General features: G+C 39.2%; 1 protein-coding gene across 1 annotated transcript in view; it reads left to right on the top strand.

The window, feature by feature from the left end:
* MSH3 (mutS homolog 3) overlaps nt 1-19202 on the top strand; it is a gene marked incomplete at its 5' end in the record, with an annotated part of 67490 nt that overhangs the window by 1672 nt on the left and 46616 nt on the right. Inside the window, 8 exons of the mRNA XM_081881180.1 lie at nt 973-1014; nt 1922-2045; nt 6298-6506; nt 8457-8669; nt 9291-9407; nt 10496-10615; nt 13847-13987; nt 14117-14283. Coding sequence (XP_081737306.1) covers nt 973-1014; nt 1922-2045; nt 6298-6506; nt 8457-8669; nt 9291-9407; nt 10496-10615; nt 13847-13987; nt 14117-14283 — 1133 coding nt within the window. The remainder of the gene's footprint in view (nt 1-972; nt 1015-1921; nt 2046-6297; nt 6507-8456; nt 8670-9290; nt 9408-10495; nt 10616-13846; nt 13988-14116; nt 14284-19202) is intronic.

The following is a 19202-nucleotide window of genomic DNA, read 5'->3' as shown; positions in this document are numbered from 1 at the left end:
AGTATTACTTCTCTTGATCTGGAATCAGTAGTATGTTGCTGCACCACAATTCCAATCATCCCTGATCATTACCCCTGCTGGTTGAGGTTGATGTGAGCTGTATTTCAAGATAATCCAGAGGTCACCACATTGGCTATCTTGGGTTTATGTGATTTTGGCACATCAGGTCTCTTATTTGTATCCAGTCTCAGAGGGTTCTTGAGAATGAATACAAATGAGAAAAACTGCAAACATAAGCATATTTTCTTGTTGAATTAAGTGAGGTTTAAATTAAAGTAAATGTGTTTTTAAGATAGGAATGACAAATTGCAACACATTTTGCAAATATAAAATGCTGTAGGAATTATTGTTATATGAGCCTTGTGGAATTTGAAGACATTTTTATTTCTTTAGGCCTGTGAAAGGGGATTGATATATTTAGGCACTGTAGTCTTTATAGTTGTCATTTTAATTATTGTATTTTGTGCCTGATTTTATTTAATTTCATTTTCTTATGGCATCTTGGGCATTCTTTGAGGAGGAACAGCAAGATATATTTTGATAAAACCAATAAAAGTGAAGCTTCAGTTTACTGCTATCTGTCAGGAAGACTGCAGATGTTACTGTTCATTTAGTACATTCCTCTGGTGAGAGGCAGTAAATGTGAGTTTAAGGCTCACTCCTAATCACACTCTGGATAGACTGTCCCATTCTAAAATTTTCTTGCTTTTTAGTGGTATGGTAAAATTAGTTTGGATTTTCATACTGTATCATTGATTTCTGTCATTTTATATGACAACGAAAGATAAAAATCGAAAGATTAACATATTTTAGTTGGTAAATAAATACTGGGGCACAGATTAAATACTGGGGCACTCCAAAGTTAAATGTGTAGGGTATAATGGATTGTGTGGTTAGCTAACTTTTCATTTCGCCTTATGGTCTTAACAAAGAGATTTTATTACTACAGTTTATATCTCCTTTTTCCCCAAGATGCTCAAGAACCCTCTTTTATTCTTACAGCAACCCTGTGAGGTAGGTTAGGCTGATAAACTAATGAGCTTCATTGCTGGGTATGGATTTGAACCTTGGTCTCTCGAGTCCTAATCCAGTACTAACCGTTGCACCACCCTGTCTCTCATAACTGTGCCCAGGCTTTATTATTATTATTAAAGATTTTCTTGATTTACAAAAGTGTGTGCAATGTCTCTCATATATTCCCCCCCCCCATGTAACATTTTTACAAGTCAGTTTCATTTGTTGAGACATTGGGAAGAAAAGGGGGAGAGGTGGAGGGGGGGAAAGATGAGTGGGGGTGGGGTCGGGTGGCGATGTTTCTATTTTATTTACTATATGTAGGGTTTGGTGTCAGCATTGCTTGTGCAGGTTCTTTGCTGTTCACTTGTGTTCCTTTGGTGGTGAGAGAGGTTGGGGTTGGCCTAGGGTGTGGTTGTGCCCAGGCTTTTGTCTAAATTACTGATATTTGGGGGTGAGGGCAAAAGGACTGCCAGTTATGTCCTGGCAGCTGACTGTCAGATACAGCCTGCTAAATCTTGCAGGCTGATAAACCTTGCATGTTCAACTTTTAAAAGTTTTGGACTGCATTCTATCTTTTGGAAAAAAGCGATGATAAAAACTTTGTTTTAAATGAAAACTAAAATCTATGACTTGTGGGTCTTTCACCAGTCATACTGTAGAGATACATTGGGTTGTATCCAATATTAGTCATACTCAGACCTATTGAAATCAAGTTTCAGTGGACCTTCATGAGTATGACTAATGTTGGATATCACCCATTGATTTCAGTGGGTCTAATTTCAAATAATTACAGTAAAGAGCTCTTCATGATAGTTTGTTCTGAATCTTTGATTGTTCTCTACTTATCTTCAAACTGACTCCAGAGTCCAAACAGACTGAAACTGTTTGAAATAACATTTTGCAGACTCATGAACCTGATGGGAAAAAGAGAAGAGTTGTTAGAAACCAAGAACATGTGGACAAATGTTCAAAACTTCTGCAGAGTAGAAGAAAAGAAGAGGTTAATAGAGTGAGTACCCTGAACACTGGTAAGTTTTCAGTAAAGTAGCTGGTTATAATTAAAATCAAGAATTAAAGGTAAAGGACCCCTGACAGTTAAGTCCAGTCGCAGACGACTCTAGGGTTGCGTCGATCATCTCGCTTTACAGGCCGAGGGAGCTGGCGTTTGTCTGCAGACAGTTTTTCCGGGTCATGTGGCCAGCATGACTAAGCCACTTCTGGCACAACAGAACACTGAAACCAGAGCAGTGCATGGAAACGCCATTTACCTTCCCGTCGGAGTGGTATCTATCTCCTTGCACTTTTTTTAGTGTGCTTTCAAACTGCTAGGTTGTAAAGCTACAGCAAGAACAGCCTCAGATACGTATTTGAGGCAGAGAGGTGAGGGATGGAGAGCATGACTGCCTCCATCCCAAGCAGAAAGGGAGAGTGGAGGGGAACAGGAAATAAGCCGTACTTTCTCCCTCTTTGCAGAAGGGGGCATGTAACATTGCAGAGCCTGCTCTAGTAATTTAGAACTCTCTTAAACCATTCACATGCTAGCTAGCATTGTTAGATTTACTGCAAATCCCCCACAATAGGAACATATGAAGCAGCCTTTCACAGTCCAATGATTGGTTCATCTTGCTCATTATTTTCTATTCTAATTGGTCATTACTTTCCAGGGTTTCAGACTGGAGAATTTCCCAGCCTTACCCAAAGATGCTGGGAACTGAACCTGGAACCTTACGCATGCAAAACATGTTTTCTACCACCGAGCTATATGTACTGAGTCTGAGACCTTCTCCTGACCTGCCTATGCATAGATGTGAAGGGGGGAAATTGTGGATATGATAGACTCTTTACTTAGCTGATATTTTTTTTTTTTTACATCCAATAATGTGCATATTAGAAGAAATGCACACAAATTTATTTATTTATTTATTTTTAAAATTTTAACAATGCCTTTATTTATTTTTTAATAAATATTTATTAACAGTTTTATTTTAATTACAATACCAATAAACAATACAATACAACACATCTCTTAACATAATTTTCTTAACTTCTTTGGACTCCCTCACATCTCCCGCTCCCGCGTTCCTGTCTATAAAATTTTATCCAGCAAATTTATTCCCTTGTTTCTATTCTTCTTATCTAATTTGCCGATATTATATCTCTAATTTTAAATATCCTTTATTCAGATCTTTAAAAAAATTAAATATAACCTGAAATTTCCAAAAATTTATCTTTTCTTAAATTTAGCTTATCTTCATAATTCACTTCATCTAGCCCAATGGTGCCTAGTTGTTTGTACTCTGGCATCCTTCTTAACATTCATACAATTTACAATATTTTTGTAGATAAATCTTGAATTTCTTCCAGTCTTCTTCCACCGTCTCTTCTCCCAGGTCTCGGATTCCGCCAGTCATCTCAGCCAGTTCCATATAGTCTATCAGTTGCATCTGCCATTCTTCCAATGTGGGTAAATCTTGGGTTTTCCAATGCTTAGCGACGAGTATCCTTGCTGCTGTTGTTGCGTACATAAAAAATGTTCGGTCCTTCTTTAACACCTTCTGACCGACAATGCCCAACAGGAAGGCCTCTGGTTTCTTAGGGAAGGTATACCTAAATACCGTTTTCATTTCATTATATATCATTTCCCAGAAGGCCTTCACTCTAGGGCAAGTCCACCAGAGGTGAAAGAATGTTCCTTCATTTTCTTTACATTTCCAACATTTATTATCAGACAAGTGGTATATTTTTGCAAGTTTGACTGGGGTCATATACCATCTATATATCATTTTCATAACATTTTCTTTCAAAGCATTACATGCAGTAAAGTTCAGCCCAGTAGTCCACAACCTCTCCCAGTCCTCAAACATGATGTTATGTCCAATATCCTGTGCCCACTTTACCATAGCCAATTTAACCATTTCATCTTGTGTGTTCCATTTTAACAGCAAGTTATACATTTTTGAAAGCACCTTAGTCTTAGGCTCTAACAATTCCGTTTCTAACTTCGATTTTTCCACCTGGAATCCTAACTTTTTGTCATGTTTAAAAACTTCTCTAATCTGAGCATAGTGTAACCAATCTCGCACTTTGTCTTTCATTTTCTCCTGACTCTGCAATTTCCAATTGTCTCCATCTTTTTCTAATATTTCCCAATACTTCGGCCATTTGGCCTCCATATTGAGTCTTTTCCGGGCCTTAGCTTCCAATGGTGAAAGCCACCTCGGAGTTTTACTTTCCAATAAGTCTTTGTATTTTGTCCAGACATTAAACACTGCTTTTCTGACAATATGGTTCTTGAACGCCTTATGAATCTTAACCTTGTCATACCATAAATATGCATGCCAACCAAAGGCATTGTTAAAACCTTCCAAATCCAATACATCAGTGTTTTCGAGAAGCAGCCAGTCTTTTAGCCAGCCGAAAGCTGCTGCTTCATAGTACAACCTTAAGTCTGGCAGGGCAAAGCCCCCTCTTTCTTTCACATCAGTTAATATCTTAAACTTAATTCTGGGCTTTTTGCCCTGCCAGACAAATTTGGAAATATCTCTCTGCCACTTCCGAAAGCACTCCGTCTTGTTCACAATCTGCAAAGTTTGAAACAAAAACAGCATTTTTGGCAATACATTCATCTTTATAGCGGCGATTCGGCCTAACAAGGAAAGTTTCAATCTTGTCCAACTTTCTAAGTCTCTCTTAATTTCTAACCAACATTTCTCATAGTTGTCCTTAAAAAGATTCAATTTTTTTGCTGTTATATTTACCCCTAGGTATTTTACTTTTTTGACCACATTTAACTCTGTCTCTTTCTGAAACCTTTCTGACTCTGTAACTGTCAAGTTTTTTTCCCAATACCTTAGTTTTATGCTTATTTAATTTAAATCCCGCCACCCGACCAAACTCTTGAATCAATTGTAATACTCTTTTCGTACTAGATTCTGGCTCGTGTAAAGTCAAAACCAGGTCATCTGCAAAAGCTTTAAGTTTGTACTGTTTCGCTCCGACCTGAATTCCTTCAACCAACCGGTCTCCTCTAATCATGTTCAAGAGCACCTCCAGGACAGAAATAAATAACAAAGGGGAGATAGGGCAGCCTTGTCGTGTTCCTTTTTCAATTTTAAACTCTTCTGTCAGCACATTGTTAACTATCAGTTTAGCCTTTTGTTCTGAATAAATTGCATCTATCCCATTTTCGAATCCCCGTCCCACTACCATCCCTTCCAAGTTTTTCTTCATGAATTTCCAAGAAATATTATCAAAGGCCTTCTCTGCATCTATGAAAATTAACACAGCTTTTGTATTAATATTTGTTTGCTAAAGTTCCAAGATATCAATAATGTTCCTTGTATTAGCAAACAAATGTCTACCTGGGAGAAAGCCTGCCTGGTCCTTGTAGTACTTATTAATATTAACAACAGTATACGGTATTAGAAGCATTGTTATTTCAGTTACTAATAATGAATGTAGCACCATCAGTATGTATAGCACTTTAGAGTACAAGAGGACAGGTCCTTGTCCCGAGAGAACTTACAACCTGAAATTTGACATAGAGGAAGCAGAATGGAAAGGGAAGTAAAGGGAGGCATAGACATGTAAGCAATATGAGGTGATTCCACCTGCACATGCTTAGGTTTAGTAACAGTCTGATGTGGGTTTTGAACAAAAGACTACATAGATGTCATCAGGCAGTTCCAAGCAGTGGGGATAGAGCAGAGGACCTTGGATGATGGAGGGTGGTGGAACCAGAGTACCAAAGATCACAGGCAGGAGTGAGAGAAAGGGTAACACAGAGGACATTGAAAGTTAGGGCAAGAAGCTTTTGATAGATCTGGGAGCAGACAGGAAGCCAGCATAGATATATAAGGAGTGATGTCATGTGCAGAGTGACTGGAGGGCTGATTGCCTTTGCTGAGTGGGGCAGAGGAATAATAGAATCAGAATTGTAGAGTTGGAAAGGACCCAGAGGGTCATCTAGTCCAACCTTCTCCAATGCAGGAAGGGCCATATTCTTGCAGTGTTATAAAGGACCATGTATTTGCAATGCTGTAAAGGGAGAAGTGATGCAACTTGACTGCAAGGTGAATATGGAGAACAAATGAGAGAGAGGAGCCATAGACAATGCCATCCTGTGTGCCTTTTAAACATGATGGTAACACTGTCCTTGGATAAGGAAAACTTGTGTGGAGAAGAAAGTTTGGGAGGGAAAATAAGAAATTTGACCTTGGGCATGTTGAGTTTGAGGTGAAAATCTTTGGTTTGTTTATTTGTTTATATTTGCTGACAAAGGAGAGCCAAACAAATCTACCAGTTCCCAAATATGTTCAGAAACCTTAGATAAACTGCGAAAGTTCTCTTTCAATTTGGAGCGTCCAAGAAAAAGAATTCATTCAGAGACTCTTCATGGAAGTCATTCTGTGGATTTAAGCAAGTACCAGCATTCTATGGTTGGAAACAATGGTATAAGTGGCTCTCAACATTCTCACGACATTAACAAGGCAAGTAGTCCCCACCCTGCCCCACAGTACTTTTACATTCAGTTATTAAAAATATGTTGTTTGTGTGTTTCTTCATGGATTAGGCCACCAGCCCTTCCAAATGCAAGCAGCGGTGAATACTGGTAGCATAATATTTCTAAATCCGGAGACAGGCTGTTCTGTGTTTAAAGTTAGAGCACAGATTGAATGGGATGACTGTGGTTACAGTACAGAGGAGTCAGTAAGAGAGAGAGAGTTTTGTTTCAACATTCACTCACTTGATCTCATATTGCTTTTAAGTTCTCCATTTAAAAATATGGGTACAGTGGTGCCCCGCAAGACGAACGCCTCGCAAGACAGAAAACCCGTTAGACGAAAAGGTTTTCCGTTTTGGAGGCGCTTCGCTAAACGAATTTCTCTATGGGGTTGCTTTGCAAGACGAAAAAAATATTGCGAGTTCCCGCGGGTATTTTTCACGTTTTCCCCGCTTTTCCTAGGCTGCTAAGCCGCTTAACAGCTGATCCGCTGATAAGCCGCTTCTTAGCCGATCGCCAAAAGCCGCTAGACCGCTAATAGTGCTAATCCGCTAAGCTGTCAATGGGCTTGCTTCGCAAGACGAAAAAACCGCTATACGAAGAGAATCGCGGAACGGATTCTTTTCGTCTTGCGAGGCACCACTGTATGATGCATTAATAAGGAAAATTGCAGATAAAAAACCTGTGTGTGTGATTTTACATTGACTTTACAGTTAATTGATTCTGTGGCTGATGGTTAGCTAGAGAAGACAATGAGCTGAAAGCCAGTTATTAATGAAGACATTTTAAAGTACATGGCTAGTGGAAAGATAACGCCCTTGTATATTTATCATAATTTAGTAATGTGCCAAAAAGCATTATTATGAATCAAATAATTGTTAATCCTAAAGGTATGTGATGATTTCCAAATTCAGTTTATGTGGTTGTTAATCCTTCTTGATAGTGGCAGAGTTTTCTTGAAAACTAAGCAAAGGGTAGGCAACCTTTTTCAACCCAGGGGCCACATTTCCTATTCAACAAGCTTCTGAGGTCCACATTCCAGTTATTCAAAGGCATAATAGAGCCAGATAAAAGCATTTAAAGAAATTGCAGAGTATGACTGGTGAGGCAAATAGCCTAGGGAGAAGGGGTGTAGCCTAGGGAGAATCGTGAGGACCCGACAGAGGGACCTACAAAACCACATTCAGGTTCTGGGCCTAAAGTTTTCCACCCCTAGATTAAGCCATTAGTTTTCCAGATTTTATAGATTCAGACTGGTAATGTATCAGTTGCATGACTAGTTTTTCTTCTTCTCCTTTATAGAGTCTATATAGAGACTTTATAAAGTCTAACAGACTTTGGGTTGTGTTCAAATATTTTTTACTTGCAACAGACCCTTGAAAATTAATAAACTTGGCTAACTTAAGCCTATGAATTTCAATGGGTCTGCTCTGAATAAAAGTTAGCTTAATACAACCCTTTATGTTGCAATATTTTCACTACACATCTGAAAAATTGCATATTTTAGTCTTCAGGTGATCTATGTAAAAAACGATTTAGGGGACCAGCTTTCATAAATTGGAAAAAAAGTTTTTTGATATACCAGCATTCAATAACAAAGATACAATATGCAAACAAGGAAGCTGGTAAAAATGTGTTATGGGCTAGAACATTTTGTTGAAGTATTTTGGGAATGCATCTTACTGCCTTGTCAAACTTTCTATTTCTGATTTCATGTTGGAGCCAGACTTGCCACCTTATCACTGATTTATGGGCTGGGAAGGAAGTAAGTTTTAAAGTTAAAATGTTGGGTTGGAATTCAAACTTGAGTGGAATTCTAGATTCACTTATTATTTCTTGCTGGAAAATGTGACATCTAATGAAGTGAATCATACTGTTTTTACTAACTGTGTAATTGTGTTTTTCTTCATTCTTGCTTGATCTCTTCTGCTCACAGGAAGAAATGTGTCTAGATAAAAGCCAATTTTCTTCCTCTGATTTGAGTTTGGAAAACACTCAATATGCAACTGATACTACTCTTAAAAAAAGAAGCAAAAGTGTGTATACACCCCTTGAGCTCCAGTTCCTAGAAATTAAAAATCAGTATAAGGATGCTATTTTGTGTGTTGAGTGTGGTTACAAGTACAGATTTTTCGGAGAAGATGCAGAGGTAAAGGACTTCTATCAACCACATTGTTTTACAGTTACACACTTTTGCTATTAACATATTGTGCATGATCTCTGTAAAGTATATGCAGAAGGTGCAATGTGAAGTCAAAAAGCATCCAAACATACTTAAACCTAAGTAGGAACAGCCATGCAAATCTTTTGGAAGAGGTGTGACCACAGCAATTGCATGTGGATTTCAGGGGCCTGGAGGAAATCTGCTGTGCTTAATGCCATGTAAAAGGCTATTTATTGAACAGTATGTCTGTAGGCCAGATCTTTGCAAGTTAGAATGCTGGTACTTCTGCATAATCTTGTAGTTAAAAAAAAAATAAATCACAATATTTGCCTAGAACAGAATTTACAAATCATTAAAACTGATTTTAAATTTAGCATGTGTTTGCCTCCTTTGAGCTCATATCACTTGATAAAATTTAATATTGTTAATAGCTAGTAATATGTTAACCAGGTCACATTTTTCTTTCTGTTTTTGGGAGACTTTAAAAAAAAGTGTTGACTTCTATTAGTTTTATGGGTAGCTGCTCATTAAATGCTAAATAGACACAAGTTCAGTGGTAACTGTAGGCTGTCATAATAAATTGCTAATAATTGTCATGTTTTATAGATTGCTGCTAAGGAGCTGAACATCTTTTGCCATAAAAATCACAACCTTATGACTGCCAGCATACCAACTCACAGATTATTTGTTCATGTTCGGCGTCTCGTAGCAAAGGGTTATAAGGTTTGGCTCTATAATAAGTTATCTTACGCTTTATTTTTATCTGAGCTTATGTTTCACAGCTATATAATTTCACTTTATTAGTAGAAAAGAAAAAATAGTTTCCAAAATAATTCTCTTCGCCCACTCCAGTATTTTCTTTTTTTCTTTTTCTGTTTTCTTTGTTTATTTGTACCTGGGAGTCACAATTAGGCTGAACCAAAGCTGCATGCCTAGTTTTATGTGTGCTCTTGAAAACATCAGTATGTGCCTCTAATTTTCATTTAATTTTATTTTTGAACCTATGGTTGTTTAGGGCCTTTTTGTTCTCTTGCTGTTTTTGCTTTTAACATTTTTCACGGTTATGTCTTTGGTCTTGTTTGCCCTTACTTCTGTTTAATTTGATTGGCTGTAACAATCAGTGCCACGTGTTTATGGATGTCTGTGGCATCTTCACATAAGGTTTCCAGACAGCTCTGGGGGATTTTCTGGCAGCTATGACTTGCACTACTGTCAAAGCTCTAGCCAACCTCTGCAACATCCAAATAGCTAGGGCTGTTGACACAATTGCGTCTGAGTGGCCTCTCCATCTTTGTGGAGCATGCCTGGCTTATTAAGGCAAGAAAACAAGCTGAGAGACAGCTTGAAGGGCTTTATTTTTGTTAAATAAATCATGACATAGTGTAATATGTCATGTGTTGTTATTCACCTGAGATTTATGTTCTGATACGAAAAACCACAAAATTCAAAGAAGATTTACGCTCTCTTTCTCATGACTGTATGTGAGTTTCAGTAACTAGTTCAACTACATGATATGTCCTGATTTTGGATGGCACGTTAAAATTAAAGAATAATTCGTTCAGCTGTATAATTGTGGTGTTTTTCATATAGTAGTCTTTTCATATATTCTTACCTTATTCCTCTTTTGATCCTTCTGCATTGAATGGTGAACTGTTACTTTGAAAAGAGAATGAATATTGTTCCTTCACTTAAATGTCATACGTCTTTGTATATTGCATTTTCATACCCATCCATAATGTAACAAAGTTAAAATTTTATGCTTATTTTACTTTCATATTATTTGTTGGTTTAGGTATTTGTTTTTCGTGCAGGTTGGAGTTATAAAACAAATGGAAACAGCTGCTTTGAAGGCTGTTGGAGAAAACAGAAGCTCTCTCTTTAGCAGACAACTAACTGCACTGTATACAAAATCTACAGTTCTTGGAGAAGATATCCTTGTAATTCATAAATCAGGTTGCAATCCAGTACTCACTTACCTGGAAATAAGGCCCATTGAACTTAATGAAACTTGCTTTCTAGTAGACATGTATAGAATTGTGCAGTAATTCTAATATTCCCTTGGCAGTAGACAATTGGTTCTATATTAATGTGCACACTCTTTCTCTCTCTTTGTGCCCAAGGTTTCTTGAGTGTTCTCAAATGGCATTGCATTCAATCCACAGTGACACACATTATATAGCTCTGTGATGTGGCCACTTTTGTAATACATTATTTATCCATCTCAAAAAGACTCATAAAACTAGAGTTAGATAACTAAAACTATCAAAGGGGGTGGTTTGAAGTGTTTGTGAAAAGGTTAAAACGTTTGGACCTCTTTAGTTTAGAAAAAAGACAACCAAAGGATAATAATAATAATAATAATAAATTTTATTTATATCCCGCCCTCCCCAGCCGAAGCCGGGCTCAGGGCGGCTAACAACAATCAACAATCAAACAATCAGATATTCACACATTCTAAAAATATTACATTATAAAAATCAATTAAAATCAAATTAATGGCAACTAATTAAGCAAGATTCTAAGCAGGTTGCCAGAGGAGGGAGTCAGGCTGCGCCCTGACCAAAGGCCTGGTGGAACAACTCTGTCTTGCAGGCCCTGCGGAAGGATGTCAGGTCCCGCAGGGCCCTAGTCTCTTGTGACAGAGCGTTCCACCAGATTGGAGCCGCAGCCGAGAAGGCCCTGGCTCTAGTTGAGGCCAGCCTAACCTCTCTGAGGCCTGGGACCTTGAGGATGTTATTATTTGCAGACCGTAGGTTTCTCTGTGGGGCATACCAGGAGAGGCGGTCCCGTAGGTACGAGGGTCCTAGGCCGTATAGGGCTTTAAAGGTTAAAACCAGCACCTTAAACCTGATCCTGTACTCCACCGGGAGCCAGTGCAGCTGGTATAGTACCGGCTGAATGTGATCTCGCAGCGAAGACCCCATAAGGAGTCTCGCCGCGGCATTCTGCACCCGCTGGAGTTTCTGGGTCAGTCTTAAGGGCAGCCCCACGTAGAGCGAGTTACAATAATCCAGTCTGGAGGTGACCGTCGCATGGATCACAGTGGCTAGGTCAGGGCGAGAGAGATAAGGGGCCAACTGCTTAGCTTGGCGGAGATGAAAAAATGCCGCCTTTGTTATAGCTGTAATCTGCGCCTCCATAGAGAGGGAGGTATCGAAGATTACACCCAAACTCTTAACGGACGGTGCTGGCACTAATTGCACCCCCGCAAGAGATGGGAGTTGCCCCCTCAATCCCATATCATCCCGCCCCAGCCAGAGGACCTCTGTCTTCGAAGGATTTAACTTCAACCGGCTCCCACGTAACCATCCAGCCACAGCTTCCAGACATCTCGCCAGTGTATCGGGGGCCGAGTCAGGATGGCCATCCATCAACAGATAGAGTTGGGTGTCATCGGCATACTGATGGCAACCCAGCCCAAAACTCCGGACAAGCTGGGCGAGGGGGCGCATAAAGATGTTAAAAAGCATCGGGGAGAGAATCGCACCCTGAGGCACTCCACACACCAAGGAGTGGCGCGATGACAATCCCCCCCCGAGCGCCACCCTCTGTCCCCGACCAGAGAGAAACGAGCGCAGCCATTGAAGGACTGTGCCCTGGATCCCCACGTCGGCAAGGCGGTGGTCCAGGAGTTCGTGATCGACCATGTCGAAGGCTGCTGACAGATCTAGAAGAATCAGCAGCCCCGACCCGCCTCGATCCAGCTGCCTACGGAGATCATCTGTTAGGGCGACCAGAGCCGTCTCGGTCCCATGACCAGCACGGAAGCCGGACTGGAATGGATCCAGAGCAGATGTTTCATCCAGAAGCCTACCAAGCTGTTCAGCAACCGCTCTCTCAATCACCTTACCCAGGAATGGAAGATTCGAGACCGGGCGGTAATTGGATAGATCTAAGGGATCTAATGATGTTTTCTTTAAGAGCGGACGCACCACTGCCTCCTTCAGTTCCCCTGGGAATATCCCGGTGCCAAGGGACAAATTGATGATATCCCCCAGGGGGGCCCGCACCTCGTCTGGACACGCTCTAATCAGCCATGACGGGCACGGGTCAAGAGGACAGGTGGTGGGCTTTCCAGCTTGGAGGAGTCTGTCCACATCGGCTGGAGATATCCGGTCAAAATGGTCCAATACTGGACCCGAGGACAGTCGAGGGGCCTCCAGTTCCTTTATTGTATCCAAATTGGCAGGGAGGTCATGGCGGAGCAACAGGACCTTCTCCGCAAAAAAGCTCGCAAATGCCTCACAGCTGTGTGTCAGATTGTTATTTAAATTTGGCTGTCCTTCAAGGGACGTTAAAGACCGAATTATACTAAATAATTGCGCCGGGCGAGAGCTAGCGGATGCAATGGAGGCCGAGAAGTAAGACTTCTTAGCGGCCTTCACAGCCATCTCATAGGTTTTCATAAAAACCCTATAAGATGTTCTTGAGGCTCCGTCACGGGCACCCCGCCATACTCGCTCTAGCCGTCTGAGGTCCCGCTTCATTTTCCGAAGCTCCTCGGTAAACCAGGGAGCCCGGTTTCTGCGGGGTCGCAGAGGGCGCTTAGGTGCGATCTCATCGATGGCTGCCAGGAGCTGGGTATTCCAGCCCTCAACAAGCTCAGTCAATGAGTCGCCAGGGAGAGCAAGGTCCCGCAAGGCTTGACGGAATCTATCAGGGTCCATCAGCCTCTGCGGGCGAGCCCAAATCGGCTCGCCACCTAAGCAGTGTGGGGGTGGAAAGTCAATCCTGGCTTTCAGAGCGTAGTGATAGATGTTTATAAAGCAAATTGTGTGGATAGATAGGTTTTCTCTCTTGTTTTTTTAGAATTCAGGATAACCCAGTGACCCTTATTGAAGTGAAAGCCATGGGCCTACAATTTTAAACTTGCTTACCTGGGAGTAACCCACATTTAATTCAGTTGGTCTTACATGGTTAGGCTTGCACTGCTAGGCATGCTTAGAGTAGACCCACTGAAATCAGTGGACTAACTTAAGTCCCATTAATGTTAGTGGGTATGCTGTAAGCATGATTATGCCTGGCTTCAATCCAAAAGCATGCTTCACACAGTGGACTAAATGAGCTGTAACAATCTTTATCCAATGTAGTGTGATTTATTATTTTAATTGCTTTATCTAAAAACGAGGGAGAGAACTATTTTTCCTTAAGATTTTTTAAATGTGAATCCTCTGCGGATGTTCGACAATGCTATGGAAGCTGAAGAAATATCTGATGTCTGTGATAATTATCTCCTGTGTGTGTCTGAAAGCAAAGACAGTTTAAGAAATAAGAGCCAGGAAAATGTTGTCATAGGCATAGTGGTAAGTAACCTTGAATATTTTCTATAGCCTTTTATACTCTTTGAGATTCATGGGCTTTTGCTTTAATAGCAGTTCACCTCCATATGTGTAAATAAGTATTTAGTTTTTATTATCTTTACTTTTTTTTAGGCAGCTCAGCCTACTACAGGAGAAGTTATTTATGACAGTTTTCAAGATTCTGTAGGCCGTATAGAGCTGGAAAGTCTAATTTTACGCCTGCAGCCTGTTGAGATTATTCTTCCTGCAGATGTGTCAGATCAAACTGAAAATCTTATCAATACTGTGACTTCTGTAAGGTACGCTTCTATGTAACAGATACATTTGATGTTTTTAAATGGACACTGGTACCAGGCCTTGAGCTAGACCAAGGCAACAATAGGAAGAAAAACTGAACTTGGAAGCCTTGGACAAGTGAAAATATACCAAGTTAAAAATAAATGGAAATGATTTGTCTTGTCTTCAATGGCAAACTGCAACTGCTGTAGCAGTTGGGTTCACTGTAGTCATTGTCCAAATAATATTTTATTAAGTTTTCCTTTTTTCCCTTTGTTACAATCAAATAAAATCATGTCATCACATACATCTTTGCTCAAACTGAGCATCGACTTCCCCTCCCACTCCCTGGCTTTCATAGATATTCACATTCATCTTAGCATTTCTATATTCCCCTATTTACCTTCTTTCTGTGCTTAAAAAACAACAACTGATAATTGCAAACAGGTGTCAAGTCTTAACCTTACAAAATATTTTAAGTCAGTCCTGCAAACGTTTTCAAATGTTTACAGTGTTCCTTCATATATTGAAAAATTTACTCCAGTCCTTTTCAAACAGTTCGTCATGCTGGTTTCGGATTTTCCCCATCAGCTTCGCCAGTTCTGCTTATTCAATCATCTTAGTCTGCCATTCTTCCAATGTTGGAAGTTCCTGCTGCTTCCATTTCTGGGCTAAAAGTGTTCTCGCCGCAGTGGTAGCATGCATAAATAGGTTTATGTCTTTTGGGGGAATTTTTCTCTCCTGTTATACCCAGTAAGAAAGCCTCTGGTTTTTTGCTAAAAGTATTTTAAAAAACCTTTTTCAATTCATTATATATCATATCCCAGTAGGCTTTGGTCTAACCACATATGAAACCACGTCCACCACATATGAAAGAAATTCCCTTCCTTCACCTTGCATTTCCAACATACCTTATCTTGAGTTGGGCTCACTGTAGTCAAGCAACAGCAATGGGTTTGGGGTTCCATAGGATCTTGGGCTGCCTCAGCCCCTCCCTTCCCCTCCCAGAATGCCCTGTATTGGAGTTTCTGCAAGCTTCTGCTTGTGCCATTTGGTGCTACTTCAATCAGCCCATAGTTTTGACAGGTAGAAAGGGAGCTCAAGGCTGAAAAAGGGATCATTCTGTGAGTACAGGTCAGCAGAGCTGTTTTGGACTCAGCAGAAGGAAACTTACATCCCATCCAACACCCACCAAGTGTGATGGATTGGGTGCTTCAATGGTTGCCTTATTCTTGTTCATGGTTGCATCCTTGAGTTCAGAAGCTGTCGTTTGTGTCTAATTCTCAGTGGTTTGGAAGTGGGTTTGTGAAGCACAAAAATAATCCGCCTATTCTTTTTTAGTGATAATGCTGTATTATTTTCATGTTATATGTATATTATTTGCATACTGGTAACCTGTAGCAATTGAATTACAAATTATTTTCTTCATAGGCTAAATGTGCCATAATTCAGTTCAGAGTCTTTTTGTTTTTTGGTATTTATTTTACATCTTTCTTGATAGCAATAATGTGTGTTCCTTATTAATACTGATGCTTCATACCTTACAATGATTTCTTTCTGTCATCCATCTGGATCACTAAATGATCTGTGAAGTGGGCTTAGGACTGCAGCACTTGGTGATGGAAGTAGAATGACTTTTTATGCTTATGAAGTATATTATTGGAAGATGGATTAAAGCATGTGTGCGCCTGAATAATTTGTGGAGATCACTATGAATTTGAGTCAGTTTTCTAATCTGCTACAGGCATAGGTACTAAATCTGTTAAAGAATTTTAAAAGTCATTGTTTATTTTGTTCTAAAAGCTGTGAATAATTTGATACTAACAGATGGTGGCCTGCTGTTTAAAAATTAGTCTGTTGCATTCAGGAGTGCCAGTTAATGTAGCTGTGAGATGAAATCCACTTTTCCCTGGTTTTAGCAGTTAGGAGCACCCAAGCATTCACTGTTCTGTGTTTGGTAATAACTGTTTGCATCATGTTCTAACCTTCCATACCTTTTCTAAAAAAAAATTAATGTTTTAAAATAATTGTTTTAAATTAAAATGTAAGAATAAATTTTGACATCTCCTTTCTGCCTTTGAGATCACTTCCATATAGATTTAGATGGGTTCCTAGTGAAGGAAGTGCAGCAGCAGAGGCAGAGCATGATGTGTGACTGTATGGGTTCACTGGATGTATCTGCATCTTTCCTTCCCCTTCAAGCATATAGTTAATGTTCAATGAATACTCATACTAATTAATGAATGAAACTGATTTTTTTAATCAGTTGTCTGATGTTTATAAACTTATGGCTTCTGTTAAATTATGTTAAAGTTTTATTCAGGGGAATAACATTACAAACCTGTGTTATTTGATAAGCTCCTTAACTGATAGTAACTAGATTTTTTTCACCTCTAGTAGCCCGTAGGAAGGAGTATTAATAGACCAACTTTCAAGGCTAAATGGATGTAATTAATCAGGAATTCAAAATCACCACCCAAATGCTTTAGTGTTTTGAACAGAAAAGTTACATAACAAACTGGTTTTCCATGATAAACTCTTTGCCACTAGAGGGTCCTATAGGGTTTCATATTCATCAGTGCACTCCATAACTCTCGTTCTTCTCCTTCTAAATATTTCCTATAGGAACAATCCCTTCAAAATTAAGACATTATTAAGTCACTGGTTTCAACCGAGGAAATGTAAACATTTGTTTATATACAGTAAGGATTACTAGCTTACCCTTTGAAAACTTTCCAAAATGTCTTACACATGATAATAAAAAAGTATTATAAAAATGCAAATAAAAGTAGTTTTCAAAATAGCATACAGTTAAAGAGATAAAACTCCCATTTAAAATGCTAGGGAAAAGTATATTACATAATTAATTAATTAATTAATTAATTAATTACTTTTACATCCTACCTTTCCTCTGAGGATTCCAAGTTATGAACATTAGTACGTATACCCACCCCCACAACAAGTCTAGGAGGTAGGTTTGATTGAGAGGCAGTGACTGGCTGAAGGTCACCCAATGAATTTCATGGCTGAAGAGATTTTAATATTGGTCTTCCATGTCGTAGTCTGACACTCTTATACCACACTGGCTCTTTGTATGCAAAGTTCCATATCTTGAAGATAAAATCATAAAATTGTACAGCTGGAAGGAACCACGAGAGTCATCTAGTTTTAGTCAAATCTTGCTGTAGAACTGCTTGGAGCAATGGAAGTGGGATTACAATCAGTGGCTTATTCATGGGTCATTTTATTTGATAATATAAACATACCTTCTTTTTTTATGTGTCTGGGGCATTAACTTTCTTAGGGGGTTGCTTCCCCAGGTTATTATCCTTTGCTGATCTTTTCTAACTCTGGTAATACAACTAAATGTATGATAAATCCAACTTACTCTTCCACAAGTCAAAGACTAGGTTATTGTAATTAAAATGGTTAAAGTAACTTAATGATTTTTACTCTCAATGAATCTTCTAGGTCAAATGATAAACCATAATTTTAGCTGCCAGAGAAATTAACCTCCTAAACCTGCTCCATCTGGAGAGCTACTTTCAAAAGTATTTCTTGTTTTTTGATAATGTGCTTCACCATACCTAGTTGGGAATAATTTCAATATGTTCTAAGTGCCAGAAGCCTATGTGATTTAAAGTTAGTAGAAGGTTCTTTTGCTCAATCTAAGGTTTATCCCCTTTTTAATCCATTTCAAACTCTTTCCTCTAAATAGTCTTTCCTCTTAAGTGCTGGCAGTGACTACTCTCACTGCCTTGTTTCTTACTTTTGTGTCCAAGGCCTGTCTTGTTGCAGCATATCCACGATGATTGGATGTCAGTGAATCTCAGCATCAATTATTTGTCTGAGAGTCTCTTAATTTGGTTTGCATTTGCACATTCTGCTGTAACCCTGTTTGAGCCTTCAGGGCAACCCTGTGTTAACGACAGCATCCTTTATTGCAGTGATCTGAAATCGTCTAGCTTCCTCAATATCTGTTTTTTATAATATAGGTACAATACTACAGTTGACATGAGCATCAGGCCATTCAGCATTGCTACAAGCACTGCATATTAATTGTTAGGTATATGTCTTTTGCTCTAAAATGTAGGATATGTTCTAATTCAACTCACTTGCCGTAATTATCTGTGGTCCATGCGCCTGTGTAATGTTCTGCCAGTATTTAGGTACCACCCAATACTCAAGTAAGGATTGACTTGCTAACAGTAGGGTGTATGTGTGTGAGAGAGAGAATGTATCCTGTAGGGCGGAGCATTTTCTACTGCTATGTTTTTCTATGGAAACAATCATTGTTTTGTAAAATTAGTAAAACTATAATGAATGCCAGTTAAATTCGAAAGTTTCAAAATTGTAATTATCTTTCTTTAGGTGTCTGTTTTTTTTTGGAAGCATGCATGTATTTCTAGTAAAAAATAAATACATAGTTTGGGGGGAGTTGTTAAAATCAGTATATTAGCAGTTTTCAGTCCCTTCCTTTTTTCTCAGGATTTTAACAGTATTATTTGTATTAGTATTATTTCTTCAATTTATTACACAGCCTTCACCATCAGGTCCCAGGGTGGGTTACAACAATTAAAATTCAATAGTATAAACAGTTGAAACATCTTGTAGTTAAAGGAGTGTGTTTGAATCTGAAAACACACATTTCAGGTGTAAAAGGCTATGGGAAAGAGTTGTGCCTTCACCATATGGTGAAAACTGTATAATGAAGGTATCATACACACATCTGTGGAGATGAAATTCCATAACTTAGGAGAATGTTCTCTTCCTGGGCCCCACTCTCTGAACATCTGAGGATGATGGAACTGCTAAGAGGTCCCCCTCTGTTGCTTTTAACATGTGAGAGATTCTGTGGACAAGGAGGTAGTCTTATGTGGGGCCTAAGTCATAGAGTTTTAAATAATTTGGGGCCCCAGAAGCAAGTACAGTTGCTCAAAAA

Source organism: Podarcis erhardii, assembly GCF_964252035.2.
Source record: "Podarcis erhardii genome assembly, chromosome: 11".
Classification (NCBI taxonomy): Eukaryota; Metazoa; Chordata; class Lepidosauria; order Squamata; family Lacertidae; genus Podarcis; species Podarcis erhardii.
The sequence above is the reverse complement of the archived record's forward strand: the minus strand, read 5'-3'. Positions and strand labels throughout refer to the sequence as shown.